Here is a 14,570-nt window from a genome sequence, read left to right on the forward strand (position 1 = left end):
TCCCTCTTCCCTCCCCCCACCCACAACAGGCCCCAGTGTGTGATGTTCCCCTTCCTGTGTCCAAGTGATCTCATTGTTCAATTTCCACCTATGAGTGAGAACTTGCAGTGTTTGTTTTTTTGTCCTTGCGATAGTTTGCAGAGAATGATGGTTTCCAGCTTCATCCATGTCCCTACAAAAGACAAGAACTCATCCTTTTGCATGGCTACATAGTATTCCATGGTGTATATGTGCCACATTTTCTTAATCCAGTCTGTCATTGATGGACATTTGGGTTGGTTCCAAGTCTTTGTTATTGTGAATAGTGCCACAATAAATGTATGTGTGCATGTGTCTTTATAACAGCATGATTTATAATCCTTTGGGTATATACCCAGTAATGGGATGGCTGGGTCAAATGGTATTTCTAGTTCTAGATCCTTGAGGAATTGCCACACTGTCTTCCACAATGGTTGAATTAGTTTACAGTCCCACCAACAGTGTAAAACTGTTCCTATTTCTCCACATCCTTTCCAGCACCTGTTATTTCCTGACTTTTTAATGATCGCCATTCTAACTGGTGTCAGATGGTATCTCATTGTGGTTTTGATTTGCATTTCTCTGATGGCCAGTGATGATAAACATTTTTTCATGTGTCTGTTGGTTGCATAAATGTCTTCTTTTGAGAAGTGTTTGTTCATATCCTTTGACCACTTTTTGATGGGGTTGTTTTTTTCTTGTAAATTTGTTTGAGTTCTTTGTAGATTTTGGATATTAGCCCTTTGTCAGATGAGTAGATTGCAAAAATTTTCTCCCATTCTGTAGGTTGCCTGTTCACTCTGATGGTAGTTTCTTTTGCTGTGCAGAAACTCTTTAGTTTAATTAGATCCCATTTGTCAATTTTGGCTTTTGTTGCCATTGCTTTTGGTGTTTTAGATATGAAGTCCTTGCCCATGCCTATGTCCTGAATGGTATTGCCTAGGTTTTCTTCTAGGGTTTTTATGGTTTTAGGTCTAACATTTAAGTCTCTAATCCATCTTGAATTAATTTTTGTATAAGGTGTAAGGAAGGGATCCAGTTTCAGCTTTCTGCATATGGCTAGCCAGTTTTCCCAGCACCATTTATTAAATGGGCAATCCTTTTCCATTTCTTGTTTTTGTCAGGTTTGTCAAAGATCAGATGGTTGTAGATGTGTGGTATTATTTCTGAGGGTTCTGTTCTGTTCCATTGGTCTATATCTCTGTTTTGGTACCAGTATCATGCTGTTTTGGTTACTGTAGCCTTGTAGTATAGTTTGAAGTCAGGTAGCATGATGCCTCCAGTTTTATTCTTTTGACTTAGGATTGTCTTGGCAATGCGGGCTCTGTTTTGATTCCATATGAACTTTAAAGTAGTTTTTTCCAATTCTGTGAAGAAAGTCATTGGTAGCTTGATGGGGATGGCATTGAATCTATAAATTACCTTGGGCAATATGGCTATTTTCACAATATTGATTCTTCCTATCCATGAGCATGGAATGTTCTTCCATTTGTTTGTGTCCTCTTTTATTTCATTGAGCAGTGGTTTGTAGTTCTCCTTGAAGAGGTCCTTCACATCCCTTGTAAGTTGGATTCCTAGGTATTTTATTCTCTTTGAAGCAATTGTGAATGGGAGTTCACTTACGATTTGGCTCTCTGTCTGTTATTGGTGTATAAGAATGCTTGAGATTTTTGCACATTGATTTTGTATCCTGAGACTTTGCTGAAGTTGCTTATCAGTTTAAGGAGATTTTGGGCTGAGACGATGCGGTTTTCTAGATATACAATCATGTCATCTGCAAACAGGGACAGTTTGACTTCCTCTTTTCCTAATTGAATACCCTTTATTTCTTTCTCCTGCCTGATTGCCCTGGCCAGAACTTCCAACACTATGTTGAATAGGAGTGGTGAGAGAGGGCATCCCTGTCTTGTGCCAGTTTTCAAAGGGAATGCTTCCAGTTTTTGCCCATTCAGTATGATATTGGCTGTGGGTTTGTCATAACTAGCTCTTATTATTTTGAGATACGTCCCATCAATACCGAATTTATTGAGAGTTTTTAGCATGAAGTGCTGTTGAATTTTGTCAAAGGCCTTTTCCGGATCTATTGAGATAATCATGTGGTTTTTATCTTTGGCTCTGTTCATATGCTTTATTGATTCACGTATGTTGAACCAGCCTTGCATCCCAGGAATGCAGCTCACTTGATCTTGGTGGATAAGCTTTTTGATGTACTGCTGGATTTGGTTTGTCAGTATATTATTGAGGACTTTTGCATCGATGTTCATCAGGGATATTGGTGTAAAATTCTCCTTTTTTGTTCTGTCTCTGCCAGGCTTTGGTATCAGGATGATACTGGTCTCATAAAATGAGTTAGGGAGGATTCCCTCTTTTTCTGTCGATTGGAATAGTTTCAGAAAGAATGGTACCAGCTCCTCCTTGTACCCTTGGTAGAATTCAGCTGTGAATCCATCTGGTCCTGGACTTTTTTTGGTTGGTAAGCTATTAATTATTGCCTCAATTTCAGAGCCTGTTATTAGTCTATTCAGAGATTCAACTTCTTCCTGGTTTAGTCTTGGGAGGGTGTATGTGTCCAGGAATTTATCCATCAAATGGTATTTCTAGTTTTAGATCCTTGAGGAATTGCCACACTGTCTTCCACAGTGGTTGAACTAGTTTACACTCGAATGTGGGATGTCTTTCTATTTATTTGTCTCTTCTTTAACATCTTTCATAAATGTATAGTAGTTTTCAGTGTACCAGAAGCAGCAATATAGAAGCGAGTATTAAATGAAGCATTATGACCCTGTCTTCAAGGAGTTCGCCATCCAATGTGGACAATAATTGCTTACTTCTATAATCATAGAGGCTATTTTTACCTGAGAAAGTAGTATCAATTGTGACTACTTGCTACAGGTCTATCATTGTTAACTTCGCAGACGCTGGGAACAAGCCTGAGAGCAGTAATTGTCATGAGGCAGGCACTGTATTTAGGAGGAGAAAAAAGTAAAGAAATTGGAGATTCAGAATCTAGAGAATTGTCACTTAAGAAGAAGATATTATAGTTCTGCAGATATTAGAAACCATTTAGGAAGACATTAGAGGAAGAGTAGCCCAAAGAAAGCACCCTTTCCCGATCTACTCTATTTTTTTCTGATTAGAAATTTCACTGGGTTCATAGGTTCTTTTCATTTACTTTATAATGAGTTGACAGGTTATCCATACCACAAAAAACCCTTGTTCTCCAATAGTACAATATATAGCTATAATTTTCTACAAAGAGTTAAGTCAGTATCAATGAGCTATGTTTCCATATGGAGAGGCAATGAGGATCAACTTTTCATAAAATCAAAGTTGGGTAGAGGAGTTCATATATTCATAAAATAACATAAAGAATATGGAATTCTTTATAAATGAAATAAACTCAAGACTCCTGGCACCTGAGATTCTATAAGTTGTGACATTAGAGAATAGCAAGAGACTGCTGAGTACTAAGGAATGGATTGAAAGCAGAAGAAGGGGATAAGAAGAAAGAACATGGAATTGCTGGAAACTAATTTCAACACAGTTGTAGTTTTCCCTGTGTGCCTGGTGGTACCTATCTTCTATCTTCTCTGTTTGTAGCTATAGGTTGCATATAGTAATGGTGCCTATTAGGATATATTGATATGGGAAAAAAGTGGACTAAAACAAAATTCCTCTCACTCGGATCTACATGGTCAGGGACACCTGGAGTCTCCCAGTGACCTTTCTGAAGGCATCTTTTACATCTTTGTTTCTTAAGCTGTAGATCAGAGGGTTCAGCATGGGGATCACCACTGTGTAGAAGACAGACAAGACCTTATTTTCCTCCAGGGATTTGCCTGAGCCACTTTGCAGATACATGAAGATAAGGGTCCCAAAGAAAAGGGCCACAGCAGTGATATGGGAGGCACATGTGGAAAAAGTCTTGGCCCCACCACCTGAAGACTTCACTTTCAAAATGGTCTTGATGATGAGCAGATAGGAAATCAGGATGACTGAGGCATTGGCCAAAATCACAAAACTGCCAAAGAAGATGGTGACAATCTCGATGTTTGCTGTGTCATTGCAGGCAAGCTTCAGCAGCGGGGGGAGGTCACAGAAGAAGAAGTTGATTTGATTGTCATCACAGAAGGAGAGGGTGAAGGTACACGTGGTACGCAGCATGGCTCCTGACACCCCACAGACATAGGCTCCTACTACCAGGCTCCAGCAGAGTCTGGGATTCATGGCCACGATATAGAGCAGTGGGCTGCGAATGGCAACATAGCGATCATAGGCCATCACTGCCAGCAGGAAGCACTCTGTACCTGCACAGATGGTGAAGAAAAAGAACTGGGCAGCACAGTGGCCGTAGGAGATGATGGTTTTGCCTGTGGCCAATGTGGCTAGGATCTGAGGGGTGATGACTGAGGTGTAACAGGCATCCAGCAGGGAGAGGTGGCTCAGGAAGAAGTACATTGGGGTGTGGAGTTTGACATCTACTTGGATTAAAATAATCATCCCCACATTCCCAAGAAGGGTAACCAGGTAGAAACTTAGAAACACCAGGAAGAGGGGAATTTTCAGTTTGGGGTGGTCCATAAAGCCCATGAGAATGAATTCAGTTACTGTGGTGAGATTATTCTTGGCCATGGAGACAATATGGACTATTGGTCTGAGGATGAGAATGAAATAAAAAGAATTTCAGAAGTGAAGGACAGAATATTTCCCTCTATGGTGGAAGTGTGGCTTATAATTCTGGGCCTATTTGTAAAGCTTGTTTTTAAGAAATTCTGAAACTGGCTGATTTTCTTTGGACATCTCTTGCATTTTATGGAACTGAGCCTGAAGCTGGTATTTCTGATTCAAATTAATTCTAGTTTACATTTGGAAATTTCTGTAAAGATAAGAGGCACACAATTCTCAGCTTTGGAAGAGACCTAGACAGCATCTATTCCAATCCCATCTGGGGCTGGAGTCTCACTTACCGTATACCCACGACACGGTCACTCAGTTGCCATATGAGTCTCCATCTGTGAACAGTTCCACCTGTTGATTCTCTTTTTGGACCTAGGGTTTCTCCTTCTGTACCTTTCACACACTGGCCTTAGTTTTACCCCTTCTAGATACTCATAGCAATTTTAATCACTTCTTCTCATGAAAGCCTTTCACAAGTTGGAAGCTGATGAATCTGCTCTTCCTGCCCACCATTCCCTTATAGTACACATTGATATTTTCTGTCTTATTATATAATTATTCAGTGGGCAGTAAAAAAATTGCCTAGTCAAATAGTATTAACTGATAACAAAAAGTCTTTCTTTCTACTTTAATCATCACCACCCCATCTCAGAGGCCATCATCTTCAACATATTGCATTAAAAATGTTTTTGGTTATATATACACCATGATTGTAAATAATGTGTTCAAACTCATGTGCTTGCTACCTTTTTTTGACCTTGGGTAAGTTACCTAACCCCTTTGTGCCTCAACTTTTCATTAAATCAAAGTTGGGTAGAGGAGTTCATACATTCTTAAAATAACATGTTCACCTATTTGTAACACAGAAAAATATGCCTATGTCATAGGGCTCTTTTAATTTTTTTAAGGAAGAGAAAATAGATTTATTATCTTTTTTGAATTTGAATATAACTTTTTATTTTTTATTTTCATACATTTTTCGGGAACAGGTGATATTTGGTTCATAAATGAGTTCTTTAGTGGTGATTTGTGAGATTTTGGTATATCCATCACCTGAGCAGTATACACTGAACTCAATTTGTAGCCTTTTAAGTATTAAATAAGTTAATACCTGTAACAAGTGTAGATCAGTGCCCAGCACATAAAGCTAAATAATGTTGGCTAATTTTGTTGTTGCTATTACCATCAATTTTAGATGGTAGCTATTGATTTTCTGTTCTGAAACATAGTCCATTTACTCCACATGAACTTTGTTAATATTGCTATCTTTGTGTAATATATTTGTATCTTTCAATTATATATATACATATATATTCTTTTTTTTGATTGAGTAAATTTGACCCTTAGTAAGTTGAAGAACTTATTCCCTTGTTCTTTCCTCTCTTCTCCCTTCCACCTCATTAACAAAAAAATCAGTCTTTTATCCCATTCATATGGGAATGCTTGCTAATTTAAGTCTTCTCTATATTTTGACTATGGGTTGATTCTACAATCAATAAGTTGTGTTTCTCTATTATGACTACATACATGCCATATACAAAAAGACTAAATATTGTGATTGGATACACAGAAAAGGAAATGTCATTAAACTTCTGCTTCTGGGAGAATCTTTCAAACGTCAAGTCAAATGAATGCTCCTTCTTTTGATCTACCAAATTGGTTAAAATAATTATGTTTAGTTTGCTTTATATTTGAGTCATGGAAATTTTGCATTTCCTAAGATTTCCTGTTGCCATATGGTACAGATTTGAGTCACTTCATAATACTGCATAATACCATATTCCAAGTTCATCCAGTATACTCATTAAAATGCCTAAAGACTTCCTTGGGAGTCTTTGCATGGAAGCCCAGGTTCCCATCTCTTATTTTTCAAAGGCATCTCTACTCTCCCAGGACCTGCCATATACAATACTTTATGGAAACCTGGCAACAGTCCTACTGGACAGGTGACATTAGTCTTGTTTGTGTTTGAGAAATTGAGATTAGAGAAATGAAACCATCTGTTGACCCACATGTAGAGGAGCCAGGATCCACACCCAAGTCTCCAGATTCCATTATCCTACACTGCTCCCCTTGAACCATTTGCCTGGCCTCCCTCATCTCACACCCCCAATTTCCTCAGGTTGGAATCTACCAATTCAGAGTCCTTGAATCTAGAACTATGTTTGATGAAGCCATGAATATAAAAATTAGATTGTTAAGAAACTCTTTTTCCATGTAGCACAACAAGGAATTTTCTTTGCTGTGGCAACATGGGGATTGCTATTTTTGATAAAATCCACAGTAGTAAAAACTAATCATAATACCTCTTTCTACCTTCTTTCATATATTTTATATCCATAAATATCTGTGATTGTCTCTACACCCCTGTAAGGTGGACATGATAGATATTGTAATTATTTTGGCATTGAGACAACTGACAGAGAGGTTAAAGACTTGTCCCAAAGTCAAATAATTAGCTGTCTGCACACATGGGGATAACAGGCAGGTCCTCTGGCTTCCATGGGATCCCTCTTTTACTTCCCTTTCACCTAAGGTCTAATTCCACTGGGACCTGCCAGGAAGAGGTTTTGAACTTGTAATGAGGCCCCATCTGTAGAATCACTGTGACTGCTTTATTCACTACATGGATAGGGAGAGACAAGCAGCACACACTTTCATGAAAGGGCTCATGGTAGCTGTTCTTGGGTCTGGAGCTTACTTCAGCTCTAATCAGGGTCCTAGTGGGAGAGAGACATTGACAGATCACGTCAAACATGTCCTAGGGCTATTCCATCCACCTTGCGCCAGCAGCAGGGTCTGGGGATAAGTCAGCTTCTTTGGAAGGCCTTCATGGTATGGTTCAAGCTCTATGGTTGTCACCTCTATGACAGGCACTCACTAGCTGAGTAACCTTCAAACGTTTATTTTCCCTTCAACGTGGACTTCACTTTCTGTTCTATGATATGGCAGAGCTAGATTATATGACCATTAAATCTTTTGTTTCTCACAATCCATGATTTATATGTCTAGGTATTTAGGCTCTTTAGCTACTAAATACTGAGTATATAAGGAAATGCAGGCACTATTCAAGTGATTTCTAGTTACTTAAACATAATATTATAGGGTCTTAGGTAGAAAATTGAATGGCCTTTATTCCTCAGTTCCTGATAAACCATCATCATTGGTCAGGGCAAGGCTCTTTTTCATTTCATTTTATTATTTTTGCTAGTCCTGCCTCATTCTTACTCCTTCCCCTGTTCCTCTTAGGGGTGCACTCTAGTGTATTCAAAATACATATCCTTCCATGTTTATTCTTTTCATATTTATTTACAAATATATGTATGTTAAAAATATAGTGGCTATGGTGTGTTTTAAAATTTGTGTACATGATATTGTGACATAAATCCCACTTTTTAGCATACACTGTATTTTTGTGATTTGTTTACATAATTTTGGCAAATTTAGTTTTTTTTTTTCTGCTTTTGTTATGATCTTCCTTGGTATGCTTATAACATATTTTACTTATCAATTCTACTAGAGACTGTGAGTGCTTTGCATGTATTATTTAATTCCAAAAAGAGTCCTGTAAGCAGATATTATGATCTTATTTTTACCAATGAGGAATTTAAATCTTTGGGAGATTAATTTTCTAAAATTACTTCCAAGTGAGAGTAGAAGCAGAAGAGTTAGTTGATGGCAAATCCTTTTAGCTATAAATTTATTTTGTTGTCTCCCTGCATTTTCCTATATCTTTATAATCTATGGAACCAAAGAAATGTCCCTGCAGTTAATCAGAGCTTTTTTACCTTCAAATCATGAGAAAACTTCATTAATTTCAACACCTTTCTAAGCATCTAATTCTGAAATTGTTGTAGTTCATCTTATGTGTATCTCATGGCTAATTCCTGGGGGTCTCTCTGATTAGAGACACAATTGTTTGAGGCTCCTGACCAGAGATTAGGTGGCAGATTGTTGGGGTGCAGATGCTATCACACTGAGTTTGTGGCACATGCATGCAAGGCCTGTTTCATACATTAGCTCTAGTCCTTCCTGAAGCCCTCCAAGCTGGGTATAGCTATGACTATTTTATGGATGAACAAAGTGGAGTTCAGAGAAGTTAAGAAAGTTGTCCACCTTGTTATACACCTAGGAAGGAACAGAACAGACATTTGAACCTAGGACATTCTAACTCCAAATTCTGTATTCTTTCCATCTTATCATGCTCTCTTCTTAGGGGATGAGAAAGACCCTTTCTGCAGACCCAAGCCCCAAACCTTTAAAATCACAGGGCCTCTCTAAAACCATTAGGCAAATACTCAACTTTTATGGGCATCAAGTATAAAGACTGATTTTTGATTCTTCGTGGTCCATGTTTTTTCTCTTTTTCTTTCTTTATAACTTGAGAGAGACTTAGTTGGACCATATCCCTCTTGACATACCCTTGGAAAACTGCTCAACAAATTAGAACCTCAATTTTTTCAATAATAAAATGAGAACATAATAACGATTCTTGAAAACTTAGAATGGATTTTTATCTAACAAGGTAGAGTTTGCTTATTTTCCAGAAAGGCAATTTTCAAAATATTTCCCAGAGGGAAAAATATTAGGACCAGACTGGTGACACCCAGTTTTGTGTTATCTTGTTTAAGAAGGAGATTGGGGTACCATTAGCTTGGGTGAGGCCCAGAGTAGAGAGAAACAACTGATTCCCTGAACCCAGGACAGTTTACAAAAGGGAAAGCAATGGTTTATGGCCAGTGACCCTTTTAAGAAAGTCTAGGAACATTTATAGGTTGGTAATATTACTTGTGATATATTTAAATTATAATATGTGACGTAAAAGAATACGCGACCTCTGGAGGGGATAGGGAAAAAGACTCCTCTAATTCAGGAGGAACCCTTTACAGAAGAGATGGTCCCCAACCCTTATACTTACTTTAACTTGGGACGTTCTCCAAACTCTTCTTCATTTTGCCTCCAAAGTTTGAGTCCCTTGGGGAGAGTGAAGGAGCTCAACAAAGTTAACGTTTCTTACCTTACTGAAATCGGTGTCTCGAAATATTGTTGTTAACATTTATTGAGTTCTTGCTCCAAGTCAGGTAGGTGCTAAGCCCTTAAAAGTTTTCATTTCCTTTCAACTTGACAATAACATTATGAGAGATAAGTATTTATCTTTATTTTACAGATGAGGAAACGAAGGTTTAGAGACATTAAATGTTTTGCTTGAGGTTTCACAGCTAGAAAGAAAAGATGTTTAGATTCTAACCTTGGTTCTCTGACCCCAGAGTTGGAGTGTTGAACCAACATGCTGTGCTGCTTTTCCTAATCCTGGCAACCATTTATTGAACATCTTCTCTGTGCTGATCATGATATTATGCATTGTACACACATTAGTTCATATAATTCATACAATGATCTTATGAACAGTGTATTATTTTGCCCCTGAGGAGACTAGGACTCTGAATAGTTAAGTAACTTGTCCAAGGTCACATGACTGGTCAATGAAAAAGCCCAGAGTCTAATCCAGGTCTATCTGATTCCAAAGCCAGAGTCCTAGTACATATGATTAATTCTACTCCAGCATAATTACAGAAAGTGGAGTCATTTACAGGAAAATCTCTTGTCTAAGCTCTGTAGTCTAGTACCATGCCTCCCACATGAAACTATTTATATTTTCTAAAATTTACCTAGTGACAAAAAAGCCCAAAGAGATTAAAGCTGTAGATTCCCCCCCAACCAACACACACACACACACACACACACACACACACAACTGATCCAGTCTTACTTGTTTATTTCACATAAGAGCTGATATCCCAGTCTGATCATGGTCCTATCAAATGACAAGTTCTGATGACAAAGGCAAGATTCTCTGCCCAGTTTCACCTTCTCTAGTTTGCGTGGACCTTACTTCAGAGCCAAGGTAATAATTAAGTCTTAATTACCTGGTGGAATAATTCAGTTGGATTCATCTTGGGCTTGCAGTGAAGCTAATCTAAGTTCGTTTAAGCATTTTGTAGAAAGCAGCTAAGATTGCTCAAATAGACGTATGTAGCCGACTGACTTTAGGTTTTCTTCTTACTAAGCAAACCAGTGGGATATTTAAATTGCCTTTGGGGATAGTTTTATGGGAGGGATGCAGTGATCTCAGTGGTTTTCCTTGAATTATGAATCAGCACCTTGGATAGCCCCTGAGACTCCAGAGAAAAGCCAGCCCGGTCAGGGAGACCACACTTCAGCAGAAGCTCATTATCTCAGCTTCTGCACACTTCTGAGAGAATAAAAACAAATCTTAGGGGAGCTCATGAAAACTTGTAAGCCTTGTTTGTCTCAAAGCTCAACTGCAGACTCTACTGGGAATGAACTTGGTTTTTCTTTGCCATTGGCTCCCCATTCCTAAAGTTACTCAGTGGTAATATCAGGACTGGAACTCAGATCTTAGGACTCCTGGTGAAGTTCTCTTTACAATGCACTCATCCTTAGTCCTGATGTCAAGTCCCATATCAGGAGATGAAACCTGGCAGCATTGTCTGCTCAGAATTTCAAGGAAGAGTGATTATTGGCTCAGGAGGGTATGAGTCTGGGGTGGTCTAAACATACTTCATTCATGTCTCCACTGAGGAGTTTGTCAGCTCACCTTCCCTAAAGATCCATTTCCAGGGTTTCCATGGTCAACTTTCTCTAACCACTCTAGCTCTTGTCTCTTCCCCCATCTCTGAAACCCACGATCTCTTTGTTAGAACCACATAATTTGGCACTGAACTCTACTGGTCTAACATTGTTCATAATTATTCTTTAGTGAATAGTCTCATCTCCTCTGCTGGACTGTGGGTTCCTGGAAAACCCATCTTTCTTCCTAGTAATAACTTGGGTCCTGATTCAGTAGAACCTCTCTGTGTCCTGTAAGCTTTCATTGGCTCATTATTGTAGGATCAGAGCTCTTCCAGCAGAAGAAATCTCAAAGAAGCCATGTGCTCCGTTTGCTTCTAAGTAACATGACTGGGATAAAACCCTTTGGAAATTAGCAAGCATTCAGCCTAACTAGGGTGGTTTTTGTAACTGCAGATGCCAGATGATACAAGAATATATTACAAAGAAGGGTGGCAGCCACAGATCAGAACTCCTGGCAGTTAGCACAGGAAATTCTACCTTCCAATGCATTTTTGGACAGTAATTATTATCATTTGCTGTAATTAAATATCTATTGAAATAACTGTGTGGTAAGAGTATATGTAGTGTATTCTAATACTTCCTGGATGGTATGGAAGGTAGAGTGGTAATTGGGACAGGGTGGAGGACTATGCCAGTAATAAGAATATTCCATTCAACATTCCCTGGGGAACTTGTAGAATGGGGTGACTATACAGTAGATATTACCTCTCCTCCTTTTGACACAATGGGCCATCTAGAGTGCTTTGATGTATAACATAATCATTACTATTATTATCATTAATAGTGTTATTGTTAATGTTAAGCATTGCGCCAGATTCTTGCTCTGTCGCCCAGGCTGGAGTGCAATGGCGTGATCTCGGCTCACTGCAACTTCCGGGTTCAAGCGATTCTCTCACCTCCGCCTCCCTAGTAGCTGGGACTACAGGCATATACCACAACGCCTGGCTTATTTTTGTATTTTTAGTAGAGATGGGTTTTCACCATGTTAGCCAGGCTGGTCTCAAATTCCTGACTTCAAGTGATCTGCCTGCCTCGGCCTCCCGAAGTGCTGGGATTACAGACATGTAATCCCTCACGCCAGAACTTCTGTTTGGACTTTTGGGAAGAGATGCATCTTAGGTTAGCTTCCTTAAAAAAAGACCCGGGACAGAATTTTGGACAAGTGCCTCGCTGAGGGAGTGCTTGAAGGAGAAACCTGTAAAGGAGTGAATGAAACAGGAAATAGCTAAGCAAAGAGGTAGGCTGTAGTTTCAGCTGGAGTCTAGCTGTGGCCTGATTCTTACAGAACTCTGGAATGTGAATTATGCCACGGGCCTAGCTCTGCCTCCAGACAAGGGATTTGGCTTTTTGCAGCCCACACCAAGCATCCATTGACTGTGGGCTGCCTCTAAGTGGTGTGACTTCCCAGGCATTCTGGGAAAAGTGGATCCCTTAGCTAATGGCAGTTCTCCAGAGAAGGAGAGCTGTGAGCTGTTAGCAGCCAATACTCATAGCAGCTGTAGGTGGGTGTACTGATCTGTTAACTGGGATACTTAAAGATGCTCTTTTTTTCCTGATGAACTTCTGAGTATTTATATCTGGGGCTTCTGATGCCACTGAATGAGTGAAAATAGCCCAGAGAGAAGTTAAGAGAGGGAGAAAGGAAGACTGAGGTCTGACGATGTTCGGACTTTTGGAAAGCCCCAAACTCCAAGACTGTAACCTGAGGATATTTGAATTTCTGAAGCAAGTCTTGTCTGGAGCCATCCAGATAAAGTGTTTTTGGTTACATCGACAAATTTCATTTTTAAATTTTTAAGTCAATTTTTTTGGCTTTCTACCATTTAAATTGAAAAACAGTTTTGAAGTATTCATGGTTTTACATGTTTATATAAGCACTGGAATTTCTAGAAGAGTGTACACCAAACTGTCAAAATGAGTATCACTAGATATTATGAAAAGGGTGTCACTTTCATAATCTCTGTGTGAGGATTTGTTAGAAAAACAATATATTATTAGAAAAAATATTTCAATATTTATAGTAGAATAGTAGGAGTAAACAGGTGAAAACAGCCAAGAAAAACTAAAAAAAAAAAAAAAAAAAAAAAAGAATAGTAGGGAAAGAGCAATTAACCTGCCTGATATAAAAGTTTACTATAAAGCGCCGGGCGCGGTGGCTCACGCCTGTAATCCCAGCACTTTGGGAGGCCGAGGCGGGCGGATCACAAGGTCAGGAAATCGAGACCATCCTGGCGAACACGGTGAAACCCCGTCTCTACTAAAAATACAAAAAATTAGCAGGGCGTGGTGGCGGCGCCTGTAGTCCCAGCTACTCGGGAGGCGGAGGCAGGAGAATGGCGTGAACCCGGAGGGGCGGAGCTTGCAGTGAGCCGAGATCGCGCCACCGCACTCCAGCCTGGGCGACAGCATGACTCTGTCTCGGGGGGCGGGGAAAAATAAAAACTTACTATAAGGCTTTCATAATTAAAACAATGTTTTTCAGATGTAAGAATTGGTAGATACATCAATAGGACACATTGCAAAGCTCAGAAACAAATCCAAGTATCCACAAGGAGCTAGTATTAATAAAGATGGTATTTTGCATTAGTGAAGAAAGAAACATTTATTGAATCATTGATAGTGAAATGACTGTTACCTATTGAGAAGTTTGAACTGTGTCTCACAGCTTGTATCAAAACAAATGTCAGATCTGTCACATGGTATAAAGAAAATATAAGTGAATCTTTGTCACTTTGTCATCGCTCAGAGTGGGATATTTACTTAACATTAAAAATTTTTTTTTGTGTGGAAATGCCCATCAACAAGATGAATGGATAAAGAAAATGTGGAAATGTACTTTTTTAAACCTAAAAATACAGAAAGTTAGCATAAAGGCATATGTATGTGTCAACATAAAATGTTAAAAATTCCATATGTCAAAACATTGCATAAAAATAAAAAAGCAAATATAATACTAAATTTTGTGTGTCTACAAAAAAATGTTAAAAATTTTTTATGCCAAAACATCACGTAAAAATAAAAAAGGCAAATCAAATGCTAAAAGGGTATTTATGACATACACGGAAGGCATGTCCTGTTAGATTTACTTCATACCATCTGAAATTCATTCATTTCTTTTCATTTCCCACTATTCAGCCAGGTTATCCTTGGTTATGCTGCACTGTTAAATAACATAAAAATCTCAGTGCTTTAAAACAGCACAGATTTATTTCTTGTTCCAG

General features: G+C 38.8%; 1 protein-coding gene across 1 annotated transcript; it reads right to left on the minus strand.

Annotated features, from left to right (window-relative positions):
• Window positions 1-3,705: 3,705 nt before the first annotated feature.
• LOC101006706 (olfactory receptor 9I1) lies at window positions 3,706-4,904 on the minus strand. Its single transcript, XM_021926919.2, has one exon. It carries the CDS (start codon window positions 4,648-4,650, stop codon window positions 3,706-3,708), a length of 945 nt encoding a protein of 314 aa, XP_021782611.2. The 5' UTR covers window positions 4,651-4,904.
• Between the last annotated feature and the right edge of the window lie 9,666 nt (window positions 4,905-14,570).

This window comes from Papio anubis, chromosome 12 (assembly GCF_008728515.1).
Source record: "Papio anubis isolate 15944 chromosome 12, Panubis1.0, whole genome shotgun sequence".
Lineage (NCBI taxonomy): Eukaryota > Metazoa > Chordata > Mammalia > Primates > Cercopithecidae > Papio > Papio anubis.

Excerpts from the sequence above, each read along its gene's own strand:
- LOC101006706 (XM_021926919.2), bottom strand. The coding sequence starts at position 4,650 with ATGGCCAAGAATAATCTCACCACAGTAACTGAATTCATTCTCATGGGC.